Source organism: Synchiropus splendidus, chromosome 11 (assembly GCF_027744825.2).
Source record: "Synchiropus splendidus isolate RoL2022-P1 chromosome 11, RoL_Sspl_1.0, whole genome shotgun sequence".
Lineage (NCBI taxonomy): Eukaryota > Metazoa > Chordata > Actinopteri > Syngnathiformes > Callionymidae > Synchiropus > Synchiropus splendidus.
Genome location: NC_071344.1, coordinates 9,926,248 through 9,952,789, shown reverse-complemented (window position 1 = coordinate 9,952,789; position 26,542 = coordinate 9,926,248). Strand labels below are relative to the sequence as shown.

At 41.3% G+C, this 26,542-nt stretch overlaps 1 protein-coding gene across 1 annotated transcript in view; it reads left to right on the top strand.

Moving 5' to 3' along the window:
• Positions 1 to 26,315, top strand: part of gfra4b (GDNF family receptor alpha 4b) — a 58,968-nt gene extending 32,653 nt beyond the window's left edge. The window contains exons 2-8 of the mRNA XM_053880056.1: positions 15,199 to 15,474; positions 15,732 to 15,812; positions 18,461 to 18,806; positions 20,595 to 20,704; positions 21,018 to 21,152; positions 23,135 to 23,301; positions 25,391 to 26,315. Of these exons, the coding sequence (XP_053736031.1) occupies positions 15,199 to 15,474; positions 15,732 to 15,812; positions 18,461 to 18,806; positions 20,595 to 20,704; positions 21,018 to 21,152; positions 23,135 to 23,301; positions 25,391 to 25,534 (1,259 nt within the window). The 3' untranslated portion in view covers positions 25,535 to 26,315. The remainder of the gene's footprint in view (positions 1 to 15,198; positions 15,475 to 15,731; positions 15,813 to 18,460; positions 18,807 to 20,594; positions 20,705 to 21,017; positions 21,153 to 23,134; positions 23,302 to 25,390) is intronic.
• The last annotated feature ends 227 nt before the right edge of the window (positions 26,316 to 26,542 follow it).

Genomic DNA, 26,542 nt, shown 5'->3' with positions numbered 1-26,542 from the left:
ATAAATACAATCTTTATTTTTAATGCATTAGCGCTGTTGAGGACAAATGTTTAGCTCCATTTGCTGAGAAACTGGATCAAATTGTTCGAGAGCTTTTGCATGGCAAATCAAACCCTTCAGACGGTACAATTACAGTCTTATTGTTGACGGGGTTTTTTTTCCCCATTTGTTTGACGCAGCCATTTATTTCCCCAGAGTAATTAGCTTTTGTGTGAATATTGGTGCTTCAGTCAGTTTGGTGTTTTCGGTAGCATTTGCTTTATGGTTTTAAAACTTGTTGTAAAAAAGATTAAGTGTGCAGCTGCATTTTGTGAATCTTGTTATTAGATGAAATAATAAACATAATCATAAACATAATCTCATTCAATAGTCATCTGCGTATAAGGAATAACAGGGCGCTCAAGTCCACCCTGACCACAGAGGGCGAGAAGCAGAGGTCACCCTGGACAGGACACCATTCCAGACACACGTATACAGTTGACTGAATTACTGAATCTTTATGCACTTTCCATTTTAATGGCTGCAGCCTTCAACACAACCAGAATTGAATCAGCTGGTCCTTGTCCCTACGTTACCTGAAGTCTGTTCATAACTTTCTTTCAAATAGACAGACCTACTGCTGCAAAAGCATTGCTTTCTTATTATGCGAGGATGCTGATGACACAAACGCAGCCTTCAGTTGTTTTGACTCCCACGTGGGGTGGGTATCAGACCAGAGTCAGACTGACGCTGAAACCTGTTTTTTTTTCCTCCAACATGTTAGAATGAGTCAAGTTCAAGTTGCATAAAACAAAGTCATAGAGAAACAGAAAGGGCTTTTTGTCATTTACTCATTTGGTGACAGTAAAAACGTTTCTCATCATATTTTATTTTATTTATTTTGTTGACAGCACTTTATTCCAAAGCATTTTCCTAGTTGGTGGGAACCCCACTGACCATGGCAATAAATGTGATTCTGATTCTGATGACAAACAAATCTCCCTCCAATTCAAGCTGCTCCATTTTTTCATGTTTCTTTTGGGATTTTACCACAAATAACAGTCACGTTCAAGACCGCCTTCAGGATGTGTTATGTGTGATTTGTTGATGTTTCCATTTTTAATACGTAATCTCACGTGAGATTTCACCATTAAAAAGAGATTGTCGAGCACCACGCCTGTTTAAATGTAGCAGAAACTCTTGATTGGTTTGACATTTCCTGACCGTGAGAGATTTTTCAAGCTCGATAGGAGAGCCTTGTGCTGGGTAGATGAGGCCTCATGAGACAGTATTGCATGGTTAATGAAACAGTATGCCATTTTTGAGAGGCCACTAGATGGCGCTCTTGATTTAGAAATGATGTGAGGTTTCATTGAACTACTCGTTCAAGTCCAAATACAGTGGTACGTCGGTTTTCGAACGTCCCGGACTTCAAACAAATCAGAGTTTGAACAAAAATTTTGACATGGGATTTTGAACAAAAATCCAGAACTCGAACGTGTGCGGCCTGATCAGCTGACCCACGTTTTGTTATTGTGTATAACGCAGCCTCTGTATGCAGACGTGTCCCGTTACATTTACTGACTGTTTTTTCTTCATATTGAGGTGTAAAACCTTTCCTGTCTCTGCACTGGACCGTGGTAGAGTGTCACAGGGGAGGTGCTCGCTCTCCACACCTCCGAGGCTGGAGCGCTCACTCCAGGGTTTGATGTCCTGTTGTGGGCTGGAGCTGGGACAGGGATGAGGCGAGTCTGGGACAGAGCGTTACTTGGTTTATGACTTTGTCACAGCCAAACTGCACAGAAGCGCACATTCAGAGCTGGACACGCACCGGGCACCTCTTCACTTCTGGAGAGACGTCACTCACTCAGCAACCCCTCCCACATGCAGCGGCCACACACATAGAGGAACAGCGCACCTGCAGCAGACACTCTACATTCACTCCTACAAAAGACTATTTTAAGGCTTGGAACGCATTATTTCTTTTTCCATTCATTGTAATGCGAAAAATCGATTCAGATTTGGAACAAATCGCTTCTCGAACGGCCGTCTGGAGCAGATTGTGGTGGAAAACCGAGGTAACACTGTATGTTAAAGCAGACAGTGCCACCTGGTGGCCTCTGAAAATCAGGGCACTGTTTCATGAAACCCCATCATCCTTTTAATACTGTGTCACTGGAGCCTCATCTGCCCATCACAGGGAGTGAACAGATTTGTAGAGGTCAGTTTTTGATAGGCTGCTTAAAGTATGCTATACGCTATATGTAATCCCACTCATTTCAACTTAGAGCATGAGGACATCATTGGATGAGGTGGAAGAGAAGCCAGAGCTGTCTCCCCAGCTGGAAAAAAAAGAATCTTTCTCCAATTGAAGTTTTTTCCAATAATGATGAAAAAGCATCATTGAATCCAACTTGGAAACTGCAGAGATTTCACCATTATTCAAAAGGATGCATTTCTGTTTTGACAGCCGGGTGAAGATGTCTGGCATGTTTTGTTATTCTTCCCTCACCTTGCTGACATCCTCACCGAGCTGTCAGAATATGAAGTCCAGTTTTTCTTATTTAGACAGTCCAACGTTTACGTCTGGATGTTGCATCGCTGTGATCACCTGCAGACATTTTTAAGTTCTCAAAAGCGAAATATGCACGGGCAGCAAAACCAAATATCAAACAGCAGTGACTCTTATTTGTGAATTGACAAAGCCCCCATGGTTTTTATGCTTTTTAACCACACATGATGAAAATAACTGAGCAACTGAACTCCTGCCTTTAGTGACGACAGAGCTAGTATGATCCTTTCCGTGCGTGAGCGCATCTGAAACAGCTGTGTTGCATGTAGTTACAGAATGGCGGACGGTCAGCATTTTATTATTTTCAATTTTATACATTTTAAATCAATTCTGAATCGTGGCAAATGAGAATCGTGGTCCTTGTGTCAATCTATTGTTTTGGCACACCATCTATTTATTACTGTTCAATCTAAATATATCTGAGAACATATTAAACGCCGCGTAAAGTGCACTTTAACTGCTCGTCTGACCCAGCAGTGCGGAGTGTAGGCGAGAGACAATGACAACAGGTTGTTTACAACTTCAAAGATTACAGCTGTGTATTGGCAGGTATCTTGCAATACAATCTGTATTGGATACAGGAATGGTTATATATTGTGATAATGGTCCTGTAAGAAGGACCATTACTTGCAGGGGGAAATCACATAATGTAGTATAATATTATGTCCAAGAAAACAAGTTGTTATGACAATCTTTGCAGTGTGAAGCTTGTTTGCCAGTGAAGTTCCACATTCTAGTATACTGAGCTTATTGTTGAGAGTGATGGTAGATCACATGCTGCTCAGTGTCATTTGTAGCATCCATAACTGAAGGAGAAACTGGACTGAGGTGAGGGGAACTGGCCACACTCTTGTTGGAATCTAGACATCGGATGTCTAGCCCTGGTGAAGACAACGAAAAAAGAATTATGATACCAGTATTTTGTTGTGACTTTCAAATGTATTAACAGGGTGGTCATAATGTTACTAATTGTGGGTTTAGTATGGGACTCTTTTTCAGCTTTCTTATTGTTCTAAATGGCTCGGCAACACCTTGTTTACACACTCTTCTCCATCAAGGCTTTCGTCATCCACGAGTCGGATTTTTTTCATGGCCTGACCTGACTTCTCAGAGGTTTTTGCTGCTTGTGGGAGAAGTCCTCCACACGCTTCCATTTTAAAAACAACAATTTTCTATCTTACTATCTTAGATTGATGACTCCGTCTTCTCAGTAAAACCTCACATCTTGATTTATTATCCAAAAACACTGCGACTTTTGGACCTGAACTCGACAACCTCATTCTTGATTAGAGATGCAAATATGCGGCCAGTTTACTGATGAAACAGGTTTTTGTGTTGGCATCCACAGTTTTGGGGCTTTGACTGAGCGAAACACGAAGCATGTTATTATTTTCTGTTACCGCTCCAGTCACCATTTTAAGTGCTATGAAGTGTTGCCACCTTACTTTTGGGTTCCATTCCACTGAATAATTCCAGATCGGCTCAAAAAAGTTTTCTGCCAGTGCTGAGTTCTGTTTCTGTCCAGGAAATAATGAGCCAGTTTTTGGTGATCCGGTATCATGTATAGTTGGGGTTAGACCAAATAATAATTTCTGTGTTTTGGCTGCTGATATTTAGGGAAATGATTTCATGATAATGTAGTATTCGAAAGTGATTCTTTCCCGATTACTTGACTGAAGGTACAGTGAAGTGGAAGAATACTAGTCAGCGTCTTTGCCTTCATATGTCACAAGGAATTCGGTGATTCACTTTCAGTTTATGCTCTGTTGGGCCATTGTGCGATGGAAGCTAGACCCAGTCAATAGTTTGGGTTGAAAGTTGACTTTGGGCATGAGTCACATGGACACCCGCGGAGGAGATAGGCACATTCAAGAGTGAGAATGGCTCGAAGTCTAAATGGTAGAATGATTCCATCCATCAGAGTCTGAGTCAAGTCTGGACTTAAATCCAATCCTGGTGTGAGTACAAGTTAGGTTCTTCTCTGTGTGTACAGCACAGTGTGTAATACACTGCTATAGCAGTATGTCATACAACTTTTTTTCATAACAGCAAAGATTCACATTGGCATGTTTTAGTAAACATCTGTAAAGTTTACTGAAGAAGTGTCACACTGCAATATTGAAGAGAATGATTCGCTAGTCTGGAATTTGATTCGTCACATGGTTGTGCTGATATACTAACTTAAGTGTAGCCATCCAGCAAGAAATATCTTAGGTTAATGAGTGTGTCAGGTTTATTTTCAATTTGATAAAGAATTTAATGAAGGCTTGTGTGAACTTTCAACTACACTTTTCACGTATACTCAGTTTCAAAATTCATTTTTTTGGAGGCAAAATTACTCCTTTAGTATTTGAGATGTGATAACTGAGGAAAGAAAAATACACAGTAGAATCTGTTGAGGCGCTGCCTCCAGCCTCAGTAAATGAATGCTGTGAGAGGAGGAAACATTTGACTGGATTGGACTGTAATACCCTGACAGGCAATGTGGGTGGCTGACCTCTGCATCAACCTGGGACAAAACGTGACAACCATCTGCCGCCTCTTAGGTGTGAGAGCGCGTCATGCTAGACGCATAGTCGTGCTCTATGAGCATAACTTGCCGTGCTGGTATTTCCAGGCGGCAAATACAGCTTCTTCCGATCTACAACTGCGGTCTGATATTGCTATTGATGGGTAGATGAGGTATCATGAAACAGTGTCCTAATTTTCATTGGTCACTATGGTTTAGAACAATGTCAGATTTCATTGAATTTGTTGTTCAAGTCCAAACATTTGGTGGCCTCTGAAAATCAGGACACTGTTTCATGAAACCTCATCATATACTGTGTCATCTATACTGTGTCATGAAACCTATCACCATCACTCATTCTCAAAGCTGTAGCAGGAAACTGTTGTCTCCACACCGTTTCCCGTTGAAGATCTGTGGTGGCCATTTATGTTGAAAAAACAAACAAAGTAGCTTTGGTTTTACTACTGTTTTTCAATCTCATATTCCACATAATGTATAAATTGTACCTTTAAAATCCCTTGTTGTGATCTGACATCCTCCCTTCTTTATTTTCTGAGCTCATTCCATGTTCCCCAATAGTGGCTTGTTGAAACAAGTGCCAGGTAGTGTATGAATTGACGTGGTGAAGGTGAGTTTGCAAAATTTGTCTAAAGAAAGTTTGCAGAGCGGCTGAACGCTCACTGACAATGGCAGCTGTCTGCAGGTGTAGCCAACCCGCACGTCAGTGAACAAAAGCTGAAATGTTGTAAACTGCTCAGAGCGCATCAGTGCAGAAATGCTGAATTCTGTCTTTTCACAGCAAAACTGCACACAGACACAGAATTACAGTGAAAAGACTGAGGTTGTTGTGGTGGCTGTCTGACGTGAGGCGCTGGCCTAACCTTGGGGCGTCAAGAACACTGACAGTGATGTAGTCACCAGTGGCTTCAATTAAATACCGCAGAGTTTTGTCTGTTTTTGTTCATCGCACCTTCGCGGACGTGCCATTCATATTTAATCTGTGTTCATGGCTGACTTTACCAAGACAGCTGAAATGGGCTTGTTTACATTTGAGGACAGATCGGTTTAATAAACCTTGATATTGAAGGGAGGAGAGGAATAAAGGAAGGCATCAACATCATGTAGCATGATTAATAATAAGGATATTTGTCAGTGTTCGCCCCCGGGGGAGATACAAGGGCCCACACTGCATAATTAAGCAGGCTACTGATGGAGCCAAGCATGTGACGCGCTCATTATTATCGAACAGTATTTGCACAGAATGCTCAGTATTGGGTTTGTTTTGAGGCACAGTGCATTTCTGTATCGGTAGCTTGGAAAACAGAGTGCGAGCTTCTCATTCAGGTGTCGGCTCCTTTTTTGCCAGACAAAGGCTTTCGTGCAAGTTGTGATATTCACAGAGAGCAGCTTGAGATTGTTTTTAGCTGTGTTTGTCGAGGCTCTCCGGTGGGCTTTGAGCGCTACTCTCATCTCACAATATGTCAACTTCAAAACAGCGCATTAGTGTCTGGGCTATTCAATGAACAGTGCGTGCTCGGTGCTGGTTTTAATCTAGCTTGTGTTTGTCAGTGATTTTTTTATTTTTTTTTGGACGATTGTAGTGTGTCTCAGATGAGAGCGGCGTTAAGATTACCAATATAAAAATAATTTTCATTTTATTTCACTTCAGGTTGTTGCTTAAGCGTCATAGCGGGGCGTCCTCGAACACCCGGCGCCTGTTTATTTGCTGCAAGCTCCTCCTCAGTGTAACCAGTGAAATCGACGTCTGTAGTTGTCCAGACTTAATTGCAACAGGTTAATTATGAGGGTTTTTTTTAGATATATTTGATACTTGTAATTGTAATTGAATTGGATACACCAGGATAAAAAAAATGCTTAAAAGTAAAATATAATAAAATAAGTAAACAAGGGAAAAAAAATAAAAATAAAAAATAAACGCTTTCTCACCAGTAGATACAGTGGTACCTCGGTTCTCCACCACAATCCGTTCCAGACGGCCGTTTGAGAAGCGAATTGTTCGAAATCTGAATCGATTTTTCCCATTACAATGAATGGAAAAAGAAATAATGCGTTCCAAGCCTTAAAATAGTCTTTTGTAGGAGTGAATGTAGAGTGTCTGCTGCAGGTGCGCTGTTCCTCTATGTGTGTGGCCGCTGCATGTGGGAGGGGTTGCCGAGTGAGTGACGTCTCTCCAGAAGTGAAGAGGTGCCCGGTGCGTGTCCAGCTCTGAATGTGCGCTTCCGTGCAGTTTGGCTGTGACAAAGTCATAAACCAAGTCACGCTCTGTCCCAGACTCGCCTCATCCCTGTCCCAGCTCCAGCCCACAACAGGACATCAAACCCTGGAGTGCGCGCTCCAGGAGCACCTCCCCTGTGACACTCTACCACGGTCCAGTGCGGAGACAGGAAAGGTTTTACACCTCAATATGAAGAAAAAACAGTCAGTAAATGTAGCTAACGGGACACGTCTGCATACAGAGGCTGTGTGATACGCAATAAAAAGCGCGTCGTGGGTCAGCTGATCGGTCCGAGCACGTTATGTCTGTACTGGCTTTTTTCAGGTGCGTTCGAGTTCTGGATTTTCGTTCGAAATCCGAAGCAAAAAAATCTAGAAATATTTGTTCGAATTCCGATTTGTTCGAAGTCCGGGACGTTCGAAAACCGAGGTACCACTGTATATGTAAAATAAACAACCCAAATGTGTTCTCATTTTCAAAGCTTCACAATACGCAATTGCGTGTTGACTATATTGACGTATCGCCAATTTCCGATATAGTATACAACACTTGTCCCAATACTGATAACAGCCAATATATGCTATTCATTTCAAGGCCACATCATCTCTGCCATCATGAAATTACCAAATTATTTCCTGGTAGGCTACAATTCGGCGGCAGAGGCACAAAACATAAGCTAAATATTCAAACCGCTGAAAAAATACTATTTTTAACAAAAAGATTAATAATAAAATAACAAGAAAGGTGCAAAGATTATGCTTTCATCTTTCACCATTGGGCTCACTCAAAGAGTGAAAAACACTTGGTCCTCAAGCCCTATTCTCTGTGGGGAAAAGTGTACACGTTCTTCAGCACCAACTAGCCTACTGATTTGTATGCTGATCATTGTGTTCGCTTAACATTGTGCTGTTTCGCCGGATCATTTTCTCAAGATCTCCAGGAAGTGTTCCCTTGGGTTCCCCTCAATAAGTGGTGCTTCAACCTGCTCCATCCACGTGTCCCCATTACAGGTTCCTCACTCCACTGCTTCAGTCTTGTTGGTCCTTCACATGGTGGTTTGATCGTCCCAAGGGTTCTCAACATGCATCAAACACAAGTCAGCTTTGGATGGCACTTAATAGCTATGTTTTCTTGGACCTGAAGATACTTTAATGTGGTGGCTTAGGAATACCGATAACCGATATTAGGTCAATGTTGTGGGCCGATATTGATCAGATTTGCCTTTGCTATTGTACATGGTGGAGATATTAATTTGTTTGCAAACCGACCATAAGAAAAAATCTACATTTTCATGTTGAATGGTTTTATTGCTTCAGTAGTAGGCAGTATTCTTCTACTTGCACTTTGCCAAAGACACAAATGAGTGACAGGCTATATTCTTAACACATGAGGATGCAATTTGACCTAGAGTGGTACCTTGGTTCTCGACCGCAATCCGTTCCAGTCGGCAGTACGAAGAAGCAATTTGTTCAAAATCTGAATGGATTTTTTTCATTACAATTAATGGAAAAAGAAATGATGCGTTACGCTCGCAACATTTTAGTTTGAACTCTGATTTGTTCTAATTCCGGGGCGTTCGAGAACCGAGGTACCACTGTATATCGCCAGGGATATAATGGGGCCGATAGTGATATGGACCAGTACGTGAAAAATCGTCCAAACCACTACCGTGGTCAACCTCTACCTCCACCTAAAGACTGAAGATGGCTACCACCAGTTGCTGCCCAAGCTCTTCTTCATTTGCCTCATATGTTCTAGGAATCCAGTGACATTACTGCCACATGCAGTCAGATTAAAATCATCTCTACTAATTTCAATACAGTTGAACATGTTGGGCTGTTACAGAAGGTCAAATTTGGAGTGGTTTTCTGGTTTTAATATGATATACCTGTGTCCCGACCGGTGGCAGATGGCTCTTGATATCAAGTGAAAGTTTGCTATTATTATGTCTTACAATGTGTCTTCATTGCCTTCTGATTGAGATTATGATCTTCCTTTCATACAACTCTGCTATGAATGAGTTTAACCACTTACAACAGTAAAGTCCTTCAAAACTGAGTTATTTCTTTCATACAGGAGAAGGACAAAACAATAGCAGGCAGACTGAACTCTGAACATGTAAGATTCATTTGAGAGGATTATTATTATGTTGGCAAAATGGATAATATACCTATTTTTGAATTCTGGATTATGAATTGATGTCTATTCGAAATGTAAAATAATTATAATAATGCTATTTGCACAGTCTTTATATCATCTCATCTAAACAGTAGTTCACCTGCTTGACCTTTCAAGAGCATGCTGTATATTTCGAGGAAAATACTTGCCAAACTGAATTATTTTGCTCTTCGGAGTCCACCCAGCTTTGTTTGATGACTAACAGGGAGTGTCACCGTAGCTGACTTTGCTTTATTTTTAGGGTCATTGAATTGCTTCTTGTCTTTTTTTCCTGTTCAGCAAATTCAATCTTCTGTCCTGTGATGTCAGAAATAATGAAATTTCTGCCCTAAATAAAAATAAAGTTTTATGCTGCGTGACAAGCAGTTGGAACAACTGTCCTGCCAAAACATAATTTCGAATTGTACATGATGTTAAAGGAGACAGAAATACAAAAGTGATGACCAGAAAAGAGATTTTCTGGACGCTTAATGTACCTGAATTTACAGCACTGACTGCAACAGTAACTTTTATGTTGTGGTTTGGCAGGGACGTTTCAAGCAAGCTCATGGAAGCACTGATGGTATTCCGATACGTTCCATTTTTCTCCTCTTTGCTCAGAGGCGTCAGTGTCCAAGTGTGCAGCTGACTTCATTAAGTTTCATTTTCCATTTTATCTCTCCTGAAGAGGACCATTAAGTGGGAATGCAAGGGTAACCGATCAGCTAATCTTCCTGTGATTTATGTGGCAGGGAAACTGAAGACTTCACCCAGCCTCAGAACACATTGATTACTGACATGGTTAATTGGCTAAACCCACTGGTACATTGAGACGGGCTTATTGGAAATGTCAAATCAAGCGGCTCATTTGCATCAGTGATGTATAGCATCTCTTCCGGCTCTTGCCTGGCCTGCATAAACCGGCACGCACAGATGTAGAGGAAGAGTTTGGGAAGTCTGCTGTGATTTCGCTGCCGACCATCTGGCCATTCTGACATGGGAATCAGGTGAAATGAAATTCAGCCACCGGCCCATGTCTGTCTGTGTTTGCACAGCTCAGATATACCTCAGGGTTTATATAAAGGTCTCACACTGAAAGTGGGTTTAATTGATGGAAAGTCTTTGGCAGTCTGGAAATAGAATGTTTTATTTCTGTCTTTTGTTTGTGTTTGAAGATGAAAGAAATCGATACTTGCCTGGAGCCCTCTCCGGGGAATAGTGGGGTGAAATTCATTATGTATCAGAGATTCCATTGGAGACAGAATTCTCTGGTGACTTTTGTGTGTCTGTGAAATATTTACATACTGGCCACTTGTCGTGGGACTCCGAGAAAAAGAGCACTGCATTTGTGAAAGTTTCCACTCTGGATGTTTTCAAAAGTTTCAGACTCAGGTGGCCGACGAATGCTGCGAATACGGCGACAAATCCGGTATAGGTACCAAATGTGTCCGCTTACCAAATGTGTACTACCTGTCGCAGAGTGATGACGTCACATCCGGCATATACGATATCTTTTTTTTTTTTTTTTTTATGTGTTAATGAGCCAGAGAAAATTGAAACAAAGGATTTCAAGGTGATTTCTACCACATGCGTAGCATTTATTTCCACAAAATGCGATGTTTGTCATCGAATTGTTTGCGAAGTTCATGTCCGTTCTTCTCTGCAGTCTGCGCAACAACGTGTTGTTTTTCTTTAATATCGCGCAAGAAATCACAATAGTCTCCACATTAAGCACTTTAACTCATCCAGATAAATTTTTATTCATTTACCAGGGAAAATATGCGTATATGACGGAGTTTTCACTGCTACCAAATCGGTCCTACCACAGACGCGTTGTGATTGGCTGACATGTACGGGATATTGTCTTTATTTTATGTCTCACAAAAATCACAATAGACCCCATAGTAGTCACTTATACACCCCCAGATATATTTGTATTCATTTACCAGGGAAAATATGCATCTATGAAGTAGTATTCAGCACTGCCAAATCGGTCTTACCACATCCGCGTTAGCTAAAAGAGTTATTGTTTTTACGACTAAACGACTAAAAATACCTTCAGATGCACATAATTATCTGCTGTGGAGTCTATTTTGATTTTTGTGCGATATAAAATAAAAACAATGCCCCGTACACGTCAGCCAATCACAACGCATCTTTTGGCTAACGTGGAAGTGGTAGGACCGATTTGGCAGGGTTGAAAACTCCTTCATATATGCATATTTTCCCTGGTAAATGAATAAAAATGTATCTGGATGTGTTTAAGTGTGGAGACCATTGTGATTTCTTGCGCAATATTAAAGAAAAACAAAGCTCCGTACATGTCAGACAATCACAACACGTTGTTTCGCAGACTACGGAGAAGAACGGACATAAACTTCGCAAACGATTCGATGACAAACATCGCATTTTGTGGAAATTAATGCTACGCATGTGGTAGGAATCGCCCTGAAATCCTTTATTTCAATTTCCTCTGGCTCATGAAAACATTAAAAAAAAAAAGATATCGTATATGCCAGATGTGACGTCATCACTCCGTGGCCGGTAGGACACAATTGGTAAGTGGACACATTTGGTCTCCGCACAAACGACACCTTAGCTTAGGGTTCCGAATGTCACGCTCGGGCCGGCAGGTGTTGCTAAGCACACAGGGCTAATATGGTGAAGGCAAGTCAGATAACAAGCCAGGATTAACAGATTTATAAAAATGATAGATAGATCCTGAAATACCCCAACACACCTGCCCACTCTCTGAATTGACATGAAGGCTGTCACGCTCGTAACCTGTTCCTTTCCTCAGCCGCTAATTGGTGGTTTTTCCAGCTAATCACCCAATTACATTTTGTAGGGCTCCAACAAGATCAACCAAAAGACTAGCCTGATGTGCGGAGGGTCATCAGGTGCCAGATAACTAAAAGTAAAGTAAAGTTCTGTTCTTTCAAAGCAAGTGAAGAAGACTTTGACGACAAATGATGAGGAGTGAAATTGAAGATCAGCAATTCATCAGATAAGGTTCAGACAATATGGCCGTTTAAGGGCCTTAAGTAGCGGAAGAATGAAAGCATTTTGGGGGTCTTTCATTGACTGACATGAAACAGCAGCTGCTGTCATGTGGACTCAGTGGTCAACACTGGCACACGGCTGGCAGCTCGCCACACATGCACAGGCATGTGTCCATCTGTGTTGCATTGTTTGAGGTGAATGCTTTTCTAACAAGTCCAGTTGAGCTAAAGGACGACCAGCTGTGCAGTACGGTGACTGGGGGCAAGTCAATTTTGAACATTTCTTTTTTGCAAAACACACGTTGGTTGTGACTCATGGTGTTCAATAATGATTAACACTGGACAATATGTGTTGTGTGAGGTGTAAAATAAGCCTCACATTTTATCTCATGAAACAGTGTGGGAGAGAAAAAATGAAACTCTGTCATCAGTCATGTAGAATAATGACATAATATGACAATATTTGGTGAAGAAATTATGGTAGTGGATTTAATAGAAAAGGTGTTAGCAACCATTTAGTCAGAAGCAGTGTTTGAAGTATCACACACACATCTACCACAAGTAATAACAATAATTGTTATTAGTATTATTATTCTCACAGACCTGAGATGTGCAGCTCTGGAGGTGCGTCGACCCTTCCATTAATTCATAACAACACTAAATGATAATAAGCATAACTTCAGTTAACTTGACAACAACCGCTGCTTCACTTTGGTGTCATGGGAATAGAACTGTTAATATAAGTATGACACCAATATGGCACCAAATTACCAGTTTTTCCATCGCTTTTCTTAGAAACAAGGTGCTAAAAGATTCAACACATTTAAATGGAATATCAGTAAAGAAAATTGCGAGCCAGTACATTCTTTTTTTTCCCCCGGATGCATTCTTGTGGTGCAAATCTGGAGCCTCGGCAGCCCCAAATGACCTGCCCAGAAAGCCCTCATTCGTCCACTGTTCGTCCACCCTGCTGCCATCTGGCAAGCTGAGGAAATGTGTCAGCTCGAGGACCGGCAGCTTGGAGGAGTCCTCGGGCTAAAAAGCCCCCACTTCATCATCGAAATGATCATTTTTAATGGCTAATCCATAAAGATATTGCAGCTGCTAATGTTGCATTTGGGGTTGCACTTCACTTTTATTGCATAACAGTGTGAACAGTTTTCTTTTCCAACTTGTCCTTGCATCACAGCAAACCATGAATCGATAGCAATGGCGAAAACATCTGCGAGCCAAAGCAACATTGGAACGTTATCTGAACACTATAGATTCCATAGGTGATATGAGCTTTGATTGTTGGGGCTGCTAAGATTCCCTCAGTGGCCTTGAGTCCTGGTCCACAGCAAACTCTTGCCGGTTTGTCATTGAAAGTGGACGTCAGTGGCAAGTTGTGCAGTGCATCAGGATAGACACAGCATAACTCATTCAAAACATATCAACCATGCAATCGATGAAACACAGATTTTCTGTGTGACATGAAGCTTGTTTCATCATTTGCTATCATTTGGAGTGTCAACTGAAAAACAAGACTTCATGAGACCGGTGATGTGTGAATACACTCTATTGAATACAGTCACTGAATCATCATACTCATAGTACTGTTGCTCATCCACACATATTTTTATCGAGCATTGTTGATAGTCATTCAAGTAATTCCTGTACCAGTACATTTACAGCTCAACTCCAACTACAGCTTTATTTTTTTTTATTTCAATAGACTACGCTATGAATGTCATGACCGCTCAGGGAGTCTGACCCAAGTGCAGAATTGTTACCAGTAAACAGAAAACTCGAATGATAGGAGTAAGAGTTAACAATGAGTATTAATACAATGAACACAAATAATACACAAACAAGAAGGAATAACTGAGGACGTCGACACCAGAAGTGGTGCGAGGAGAACACGTAGGGAAGGGGTGAAAACCTGAAAACAGAATAGCAGGTGAATTGAGTTCGAACCTGAAAAATGGGACAACAGAGACGCACTCGGAAATAAAACTGATGAGGTGGTTAAACACACACACACAAACAAGGATTAACTATGACTTGGAGAAACAGAAAAGCCGAGTTTAAACAATAACACTTCCACGCGATCGAGGAAGCTAGAAGAAAGCAGGCGAGGAGGTCAAATAAACAGGTGGTAAAAGGAGACTAACGTGCATGCGGAAAACAGAGGGGAGGGTAGAGAGAGAACGTTACTGTCGGAACACGAAGTGACCATCTGGCAACGCAGAATGTAACCCAGGTGTAGAAATCTGTGTAGACTGACCAGCGGAATGAGATCCAGCTGCGCTGCCATCAAAAGCTAGAAGCGAGGGGGTGAGAAAAGGAAAAAACAAACCGGAACACAGGAAATAACAAAATAAAAGTACACGACAGACCAAAACATAACAATGAACCCAATGTTTTGATGAAATTATGACAGTCACTCAAGCTTCGCTATGGTGCTCAGACCACAGCGCCATGTTTTCAGTTGCAAATTTGTCCATCACCTATAAACTATTGTTTCATGATAAACCATAACTCTATACTGTATGTGTTTGAAGTGGATGGGTCCATGGATATTGTCATTTCGACTCCATTAACCAACTGATGAATTCAAAGTTGGAAGACTGAAACAGAAACGGAAACTTATGTTATTTGTTTGTCTTCAGTTGTCTTTAGTGTTTAGTTGTCCTACTGGTGGGAAAGTGCAAAATGGATGGACAATGGATGTGTTCCTAAAAAGTGTCTCATTCTTCCGCAGCTTTGGTGGAGGTCATACAAGGCGGCAGAGACTGTCTAGTCGCCGGCGACGCCTGCTCCAGCGATGAGACCTGCAGTCCACGTCTTCGGACTTTGCGCCAGTGTGTGGCCGGTAACGGCAGCATGAAGCTGGGCCCGGGAGCCAGGAGCCAGTGTGCCAACGCCATGTCCGCGCTGCTGGCCAGTCCACTGCACGGGTGCCAGTGCAAACGAGGCATGAAGAAGGAGAAGAACTGCCTGAGCATCTACTGGAGCCTACACCAGTCCATCATCCACGGTCAGTGGTCACCACCGCCAGCAGTGTGTCCAAAAATCTCTGTGAAAAGTCTTACTCCTTCTCTCGGTTGCAGTGGCACATGATTAATGGTTCATTAAAAGTAATTACATAAGTCTGACACATGAATAATGGCAAGACATTCACTTGCGTCTTATTGATGGCTCGGTCAATTTGCCATCTCTGTGACTAAATTAGACAAACATTGTTCTGCTATTATGTATCCAGATCAATCACAATGATGCCCCTTTTTCTTTTAGGACTCAAACTTGTGGAGAGTTATCCCTATGAGATGGTGCAGCGGGATTATGACTACGTCCGCCTGGCATCTATCTCAGCTGGTGAGTTCAGCTACTGCTACTTCAAGCTTGTGCTGGAGAATAGATTTGTGTCACTGATGCAGACTTCACAGCCATGAGTGAATTACACATACACACTTCAAAAGATGTCATTTCTACACGCAAAATTGTGGCAGGGTCCTAAATATATAAATAATATATTCTCCTCCTAGTAGACTATAGCGTGTAAAATCCCAAATTGCATTCTACCTGCCGCAAACAGTGAAGCGTTGTGCTCGCTGCAAACAAGTGGTCTATAGATGAGGTTTCATGACGCAGTATTGAAGGGCAGATGTTTCATGAAACAGTGTCCGATTTTTCAGAGGCCTCCAGATGGCACTGTCTGCTCCTCACATCAATTACACACCATGAAAAATAGGACACTGTTTCATGAACTCCGCATTACTGTTTCATGATACCTCATCTACTCATCACCACAAACCATCGCATGCTGGCTTTTTTTGTGTGTGAAAGTGGAAGAAACAGATCTGCGAAATGTGTCCATCAGTTAGCTACAGTTCATCAAGACCGTTCAACACGAGGTTACAATATCCTTACCAGATCTGGAGGTCAACATTTGCTCTGGGATTCATGACATGTCGCTGGGCATCCAGTTGCACCTCAAGGTCCACAAGCCATTTATCGAGGGGTTCCTCACTCTGTCGAGCTGTTATTCTTGATTTTCTAGGGAAAAAAAAAAAAAATTAAATTAAAATAATAATACAGCACACATGCTGACTCTGTTATAGACGTGTTTCTGAGAGATTTCATCGTCAAATGTGATGTGGCTGATCGGGAAGCTTCTATCTGCCATCCTGGATTACAAAGTTGACCCTTGCGGCACAGGGCCCGGAGGCTGGTGAAACAGGATATGTTCTAGTAGGGAGGAAGTTGCTAATGGATTTTTATAGGATAGTTAACTCACGATGACCCCCTCAGACATAATACACATGCGGAATATTTGATATATGAAGTGTAAAGAGTGAGGCCATTTCCCTGATAGCCGGGACCTTTTACTCTGTCATCGTAAACGACTCTTAGGAATTGGGTATAAATTATGGTACAGCTCAAAACTATTCCCACAGTTAGAATTTCACATATGTCAGGGGTGTACTCGCTGCATTAGACTCGCATGTTATGCACTCTTTGCCAATTCGCAAACACATGTGACCAGACTGTGATTTTGCGCGGTGTGGTACGGCTACGCGGCGTGACACTCGACACTGGTGGGTCAGGACGACGACAGGTCTTTCGCTAGCTGCCATGAAGATACAAGCATCTTGTAGCACTTGTTGTCTCAAGCCACAATTTAGCCCAGAAACAGAACTGGCAGAACATCTGTGAGGTTACAAACAGACTGTCACGGTGATCGCAGAGAATGGAATAAAATGAAACACCTTATGACGTTATACCTCGATATGTGAATTTCACGTAGTCTGTGGTATAGCGACTTCTCTCCCAATAAGGGCTTAAGATTTAAATATGAAGTTGAAAACATGTAAACCGGGGTGTAGAAAATATTGATATGCTCAAATATTACGATACTTGATTTTGCGTGTCATTGTCTCATTATTTTTGCTGAAATATCGTAACATCACAATTGATTTTGCGATTTTTTTTATGTTGTCTGTATTTATGTTTAACATATAGATATGCTGCTGCATTTGCTGCATTGTGATGTGTTTCATACTAACATTTCTTTTGGCACACTTTATTCTTGATTAAGGGAGCGATTCATTCCTCTGCAGCACGAGAAATGAAACTGAAACTGAAACTGAATTTGTAACTGCACTGACATAACAATAAACTCGTTTTCCTGCATATATATATATATATATATATTTGTAACTGCACTGACATAACAATAAACTCGTTTTCCTGCATATATATATATATATATATATATATATATATATATAAATATATAAATATACGTGTCAATACACAGTCCAACATGTAAATACACACTTTTTGAGCCACTTGCCAGAGCAGTGGTTTTTGCCGATCGATCTGTCTGGTCTCAGATCGATACTTAATAGTCATGTTTTTTTGTTCAGATTGATTTATAGAGTGAATAGAGACACTTGTGTAGATACAGTGTGTCAGGGTAGCCTTTCTACCTTACAGTTATTTTCTCCAAATTTGAGCTCCTGGCTATTAGGAGATTGATCTCACAACCTACATGCACTGCACATTTTGGTCTGTCTCTCATATATGTGAGTTTTCCATCTTGAAATATCAATTATATTCTATGCTTTGTATTTCACTACGCTCTTGGCCATTAAGAGATCCAGTGTTCAGAAAAATCCTAATTATTATTGTTGGTGTTCCACAGTGCTCTGCATAAGTTCCCCTAACTTCTATCGCTGTAATGAAGCTGAACAAGCAACCAGATCTGAGCTCAGCCATAACAATCGACTTTTGGAACAAATAATTGTTCTGTTTTCACAAGGAAAATTATATTTTTTTTCCCCACTCCCTGAGTTCACTTTCATCTTGGAAACTGAAGCTATTTAAGCTGCCTCTCGACTCATGAAACTCGCTGGCAAGTGTCGGCATATACAATAAAAGATCTCGGCATACTGTCTTGCTGCAGTGCTGTTATTTTCCCACCGACATTAATGTTTGTCTGACCTCACTTCCATTCTCAGACTCTGATGTTGGCATGACAACGGTGAATCGTTGCCTGGATGCTGCAAAGGCATGCAACGTGGACGACTTGTGCCAGAAGCTCCGCACAGAATACGTCTCGGCATGCATCAAACCCACCGCCAAGTCGGGCCTTTGCAACAAACCGAAATGCAATAAGGCGCTGCGCCGCTTCTTTGATCGGATTCCTGCAGACTACACGCATGAGCTGCTCTTCTGCCCCTGTACGGACACGGCCTGCGCTGAGCGAAGAAGGCAGACTATTGTGCCCAGCTGTTCCTATGAAAGTGGTGATAAGCCCAGCTGCATCACACAGAAGAAGATCTGTGAAGCGGACTATGTCTGCAAGTAAGGAAACATGCTCTTTATATCCAGGTTCTTGCTCACCAATTCCTGCTCACCAACATCTGGTCAATCATTTAGATCATGGCGGGGGAATACATGACTGCAGCCAGCAGGACTGTGTTACTCCAGCCTTGACTGATTTGTAAATCACAGGAAAGATGTTTAAAATTATATTTGGATGGAAGGAAACTGTCCAAAAATGCAAATAAATATATATGTTTTTTCTCATCGGAGCGGCTTAATAACTGAAACAGTCTTCAATAGAATGAAGAATGTCTTTTTCAGTTGATAACCTTGAGCAACAAAAAAAGCCCAGTGCTGCACATATAACATGGGCTGTTTCTTCTTCAACTCATAAATATTCTTTCTAAACCCAACACTTTATTGCTGAAGTTTCTGCTGCTCTTAATGTTTGCTCCTCAGTTCAACAAAAACAATCTAGGGGCTGTGACAGAGTTGACCAAGCCTTGATGAGAGTTGCCAACCGTAAAACCGGTAAAATCAACTGATTCAGTTAAATTTTGTTTTCATTTGATATATTTATATTTGACTAGTACAAAGAATCGGAATCAGAATCAGATTTGTTGCCATGGTCAGTGGGGATGCCGCCAACAAGGAAAGTACTTTGGAAAATGTGCAGTCAAAAACATAATAATAGTAATAATAAAAAGTAATAAAATAAACAAATACAACTAATAAATAGGCCACAAACAACAACGGCTCGAGTGACAATCATTGTGCAATACTGGGAGTGACTAGGGTGAAGAATTGGTTACAAATATAATATAACTCAGCCAGTGGAGAATCGGTCAGATGCAGGGCGAATATTGTTAGTGACAGAGTCCTTGTAAAAGGATAAGAAAAAGAGAACCAATAAAGGACAGCTCAAGCTCTTGCCGGCTGTTTTGAATAACGTCGGTCACGAATGACATGGAGCTCATGGTTTCCTCTGGCATTAGTTGGCATTTCTCTTAGTCATGAAATTAGAGCGAACCAAACCGCAGCGAGTCCATGCAAAAAACTTTGGACCTGGAGTCTGAAAGACATGGAGCCTGTCCTGGTGTGTCACCTTGGAGGGATTCAAGGACGCTGATGATGGTTCTACTCCAAGCAGAAAGGATTGGAAGTCACAAAAAAAACAAGAGTTCATGTGAGCACTGGATTGGTCTCTCTTCTGAATTGGGGACATGGTTAAAATCCTCAGCGTGAACTGAACAGTAGTGGCTCACGACCACACAGCAGGAGAGTAAAGTACATGTGGCTTAAAAACACTATCGAAAAAAGCTATTTTTAATCCATCAAATGTTTCCCCATCAATTGTGTGTACAAGTCCCTACAAGTTTAAGCTTCTGCATTATGAATCTTAAGGCCAAAATAAACAGCCATTCAATCAACGAAATGATCTAGTGCTCTCCCCCGAAGCTTTCTCCCACCACCAGTTAGAACACCCCAGAGAGCCCATTGGAATAACACATTAAATATTTAGCACAGATAAGGAGCCAGATGGATCAGAGTTATCACTCACTGCAATCCCTGGTCATGGCCATTATTTTTCACGGGCCCATTACACTCAGAGGCCTTTACTAATGATCCCAGGTCTGCGGGATGAAATGTATTACTCTTTCTATCACTTTCGCATTAGAGTCCAACGCTCTCAGTCCTCACCATGGCAACTCATATTTCTTCATGTTGGGTGGGCAGAGTGTTAATTTAATGACCAAGCTTTTGGAATGATAATGAAATGAACCAGAAACTTCAACTCTTTTTTTGTCGTTTTCTGGGACTCTGCAGGTCCCGTCTGGCTCAGTTTCAGTATGACTGTGAGCCCTCACATAGTTCAGACAGTGGATGCAAACTGAACAACTATGGGACCTGCTTGCTGGCCTACACAGGACTCATAGGTGAGTCAGCACCCAAATGTTTCCACTCCAAGTTGCCTTTCATTGTTCATCGCAGAGGTTATATGCAGGTGTGAATAAGTGATTGGACTTTGCGTTATTTTCACAACCTTCTTTTGGGATGTAAAATTTAAAAAAAGTTATTTATTGTGTTGGTTAGGTCCGAGAGGTTCGGCAGCTTCACACAGAAATTTTTATTTGGGCTGTGGTCACAGAGCAGCCTCCATTAATGTTTTAAATGAAGCACTATCAATATATTGTTACAACTTCAAGGCACATGAATATTTAATGCAAACATATGTGGTTGGTTCAACAGGAAGTATTATAACGCCCAACTATGTGGACAACTCTACGTCCAGCGTGGCTCCGTGGTGCTCCTGCTCTGGCGCTGGGAACCAAAGGAAAGACTGCTATGATTTCCTGGGATACTTCACTGACAACATCTGCCTCCGTGAGTGTCTGGTAACAGTGTCGTGCTAACAACAAACCTGAATGGGAAGGCTTTCCAAAAGGTTATATCTCTGAAAGTGGACTGAGCTGAGCTGAGTTTCCAGTTGAAGCAGACTACCACATATTAAATGAGTAGCTCAGTCTCTTTTATTCTTATTTTTTTCAACACAATCTCACATCTTGCTGAACTGATGTTCAGAAATATATATATATATATATATATATATATATATATATATATATATATATATATATATATATATATACACACACACAAAATAACCTTCAAAACCACATTGGTTTGCTTGTCCTAATCCTACATTCTGAACTTAACATTAAATTTGCACGCAAACAAAACAACAACAAAAAACAAAACAACCAAAAAAAAACCATATATATATATATATGGTTTTTTTTTTATCTTTTAATAATGCAGCATTTCAAAATGGTTTTATGGCTTCACAGGAGCGTGTCTTCCTCCTCAGGGACATTTAAATTTCAGTGTTGAATTTCATCATGACCAGAATCAATGCGAATTGTTCTTTTGGGAATCTTGAAGCGTAGTTAAAAATGTAACGGTGATCAATGACATCGTTCTGCCTCGTGCATTATATTCCTTTAGTGCTGGGCATCAATACTTCAAGCTCCTCTATTTTAAAGAAATTAAATCTGACATTGAAGCAGGACCACATCTGGCGACTATTTTGACTGTTGACTCGTCACTGACTTGTCGTGATATGACGTGTACTGATTGAGTAACACGTCTAATTGTTATGTTGTGAATGGTAATTGAAAGAAGAAAAATACATGTGTTGGAAACACTTGTATATTGTCATACATACATACATACATTGTCAGTTAACCAGCGCTTAGTCCTGTTCAGGGTTGCGGGAAGTGCAGGAGCCTATCCCAGTGGTCATTGGGTGAGAGGCAGGAATACACTCGGGACAGGTCGCCAGTCCATCACAGGGCACACGCACAATTCACACACACACACACACACACACACACACACACACACACACACACACACACACACACACACACACACACACACACATCTAGGGGCAATTTCAGAGGGTCCAATTGACCTAGTGAGCATGTCTTGGGAGGAAACCAGTGAATATTGTATGTTGTTCGATGTTGTATTGATACTTTATACTTAAATGCTCAAAATGTGGTGTGAAAGATACGTGTCCTTTGATGTGTCCATTGTGAAATAATCCCATCCTTGCAACATTTCGTGTCGCTTTAGCCATTTCTCTTACAGTGGATTGTACTGTGAGAGAGTGTGAGTGATGGCTTCACGGCTATTCGACTCATGAAACTGTCGGCGACTCATTTAACATTATGGTCGACTAAGTTGACTAGTCGCTGCAGCCCTACATTGAAGTCAGTTCCTAATCCGTCGTCTCATGAGAAAGTACCATTGTATATTCCATCAAAGTAATAAAGTTTCTAGAGTTCTAATTTCAAGAATTACATCCCTTAGTAATGCAGAGCTTACACTCAAATCTCAGAGTTGTATTTCTTAATAAATCGTGATCATTGTAATTTTCTATCTGGATGTTTCTCCCGTTAGTGAGTCAATTCATTGACTATGAGTCTGGTTTTTATTCCCTATCATGTGGCCGAACCACTGCCATCTAAATGCTGATTTTAACCTTCAGGTATGAGTGTGGCTTAAAAGAGAGCAGCCTTATGAGGTTTATGCTGAGCAGGAGGAACAGAGGAGCCTCAGAGTTGCAAACGTTCCAAGAGTGAATGTGGAGCGGCAGGTGCAGATGGGATACTTGAGGAGAATACAGATGCTGTTTGTGTCAGATTCTTGTTTTCACTCTGATAGTCAAATCGATACGAGCAGAGCCAACGCTGATAAAATGTATAATATACTGAAGTGGTGCATCCAATGAAGTATGGACACTGAAAAATGCGTGGAGTTGATGCTGTACAAGTTTGATAAACTTTTTTTTTGTGCATCAGGGAATGCGCTCGCTGCGTTTGGAAGTGAATCTCATCAGCAACCAACCATCAGCCAGAGCAGTACAGCAGACCCTGGACACAACAGGAGAAAACACCGGAACGGCACCACTGCACCGGACACCAAGGAGAACATGTGGAACATCCTGGAAACAAAATTACCGACAGAGGTGTGGGGTTTCTCTGTGCTCTCTAAATCATGAGAGGGGATTAATTAAAAAATACATGAAATGCATCAGTGTTTTCTCAGAGCCTCGGCGTGTGTTTCGCTATTGGAACACAAGTAAGTCGGTTGAGTTTTTGAGGCGGATGATGAGGAGAGTGTGCGCAAAAAAATATGGTTTTGTCTCATGAGTACTGTGCCTGAGAGGATAGTCAAATAAAAGTTCGAAGAATTGTTTGAGTAGAGCTGAATGTGTGTGAAACATCAATGTTTGTGTGGGTGTATGTTTGTATGAGTGGTGATTCAAAGCTATGGGAGTATAAGAGTATATGGAGAAGTGTGTATCAGAGATGAAGTGTGTGACAGAATGGTGAGTGTCGGATTATTGCCTTGTGAAAGTCTTTGTGCCACTGAGGAGTACGTCTTTTTGTGACATGCTTTCGGAAGGAAGCGCATGGGACTGTATTGATTCGTGATGAGTAGATGAAGTACCTTAAGACAGTATTGTACGCTCGATGAAACAGTATCCTGATTTTCTGAGGCCACTAGATGGTTTAAAAATGATGTGAGGATTCATAGAATAAGCTGTTCAAACCCAAACATTTTACAGCAGACAGTGCCATCTGGTGGCCTCAGAAAGTCAGGACACTGTTTCATGAAACCTCATCAACTCTTCAATACTAGGTCATGTGACCTCATCTTCCCATCACGAGTATTGATGTAGTATGATGCCATTATATTGTTCAAAGTTAGTTTGTCACTGTGTGTGTTTAACTAATACTCGCTTTTGTGTTCGTGTGTAGCAGAATATGGAGGTGTACGAGCGAGACTGAACCTGCATTTGAGTCAGACTTTAAACTAGCTGGGAGTCTGCGTGTCCCGGGGACCCCTTAAATCGGGCAGCCATTTCCACAACGCCAGAAAGGAGGACATGTTGCAACAATTAGGGAAGCATGAATAACCGCAACAGTCTAGTGCATGGCAACATTGCCCTGTGATTCAGAGATATTTTGCTCATTGAAAGGCAATATTCTCTATAGTGGTGATATACTTGGTTGCTTCAAGAAAGAGCAGCTGTTTGTGTTGCGTGTTGTGTGTTTCTTTAATCACACCATGCCTGACACACACTCTCGCCGGTCCCAATAGTGAGAGCAATAGTAACTCCTCGATGGCGAACTTTATGTATTATATCAATGATTTACCATGAAATGTGTGTGAAAGGAAAGGAAGAAATAATAATGCAATATGGTGTTGATGGGTAGTGAGGCTTCATGAAACAGTGTCCTGATTTTCAGTGGCCACCAGATGGCACTGATGGTACTTGAACAACAAATTCAATGAAGCCTCACAGCATTTCTAAACCTAGGTATCAAAGGTATCGAACATCAGGGTTTGTTAATGTTAGAAATAAGAGACTTGTTTTTCTCTTCGAGGCATTAACTTATGTCCCTTTGGATTGAATCCCCTTCCATCTTGTTTGAGGAGTTTCCAGTTATTATCATATTGTGAGCTCAAAAAACAGTCATCAAAAAGTGATCTTCGTACATAGGATGTCGACCACCGCCTGATGTTTTCAGTGCACATCATCTTGAGGCAGCTAGACATATTTAAAGCTTGTGCAGAACACAGAATGACTTGCGTGGGTGGAGTTTTGCCTACTATATGGACCTTAAAAACAATAAGGAGTGTATAGCGATGCGTGAAGACAGTAGCATTTGAAAAAGAAGTGCAGATGCACTTTAAAAAATAATGAATCTCCTTAGGGCTGGATAGAAGCATAACAGTGAAAGTCTGAAGAGGTTTTGAGTATGTTAGTGATGGTGAGTATAGTCATGTGTGACGACAAAGTGAGAAACCCATCAGTGTCTGTGTCGGAAATTATCATTGTGTGCAAGGGATTACGTTGATGTATGAGCGAGTGAAAGAAGAGTGCATGAGCGGATAACATGGTTTTGGAATTAGGAAAGTTGTGTGACCAAACGTGTTGATAGTCAAGATGAGCCGTCTAGTAGAAAGACTGACATATCGGGGATCACTTGTGACATACCCAGTTTAAACGTAATCCATCAAACTAACAACTTGCTGTTTCCTTGCAGGCAATGGGAAATGACCTACTAGTGGCCCAGTCCACTCTGTCATCCAACAGCCTCCCAAGTTCGGCTTCATCTCCGAGCACTATGCTCCAAGCTGCCTTCACCCTTCTGTTGCTGCCATTTCATTGGCTTAACAATGGACAGTAATGACTGCAGGGATCCCCTCGTGCCGAGCAGATGTCTGGACCAGTGCAGTTCAAGGAAAATGAACCGTGCAACGTACTTCGACTAAATTGTACAGCCATTTTATTTTTATTCTGATATTAGTGTCCTGTATACAGCTACCAGTGTTCTCTGTCGCACCGTGGAGGACTGAATTTGAGTCTGTACATTTGTACATTGTTGCTGTGTTTAAGTTGAAATGAAGTGAAGTTGCCAGCTGTGGACAGACTGGCTTCTCAGACGTATAGGAGTAGCCATTATATGAGAAAATTCCGCCACTGTATGAAGAAAAACATGCTCCTATGTCTGGATCTGCCTCGCCATTGTCAAGACCTTGCATCAATTTTATGTCAGTGGCTGGAGGATGGACTTACATGCTGGTCTCCACAGATGACTTGAGGGATGTTTTTTTAAGAATATTAACAGTACAGCAGAGAGTGTTTCGGAAACTATGTCTTTATTTGTTTTTATCCCAGAACAGAGGTTCATGGTCCTACATGAAACAGAAGAGCAAAATATCTGGACTGAGCTTTGACTCTTTCTCTGTATCCGATGTATTATGTGTATGTGGATGTATTTCTGTTCATTTTTCATTGTGTATGTGAACATTGCTATTCTGACTCTGTGCCAGGATGAAGAAAACGAAAGGCTTCTCAGAAATCGCCAACACCAGTATGAAGCCATTCTAGGAAAAGACAGATGAATGATATGGTATTTTTATTTTTATTTTTTGTTGTAGGAAATGTGCCAGTGGATTCTGAAGTGAACCAGATGTTCAACAAATTAAAGTTGTAACATTATAAAAACAAAATGAAATTCATGACCGAAAGCTGCTTTCTTGTTTAGAACAGATGCATTATTTGGATCTGGGTTTACGTTCCATGGTCTGCTATACACTCAATGTCTTTATTTTTCCCTTCATATTTTCAGAATACAGCTCAAACTGTGCTTCATCACATGGCTGGATTTAGTGTGGTGGAATATTAATACCAG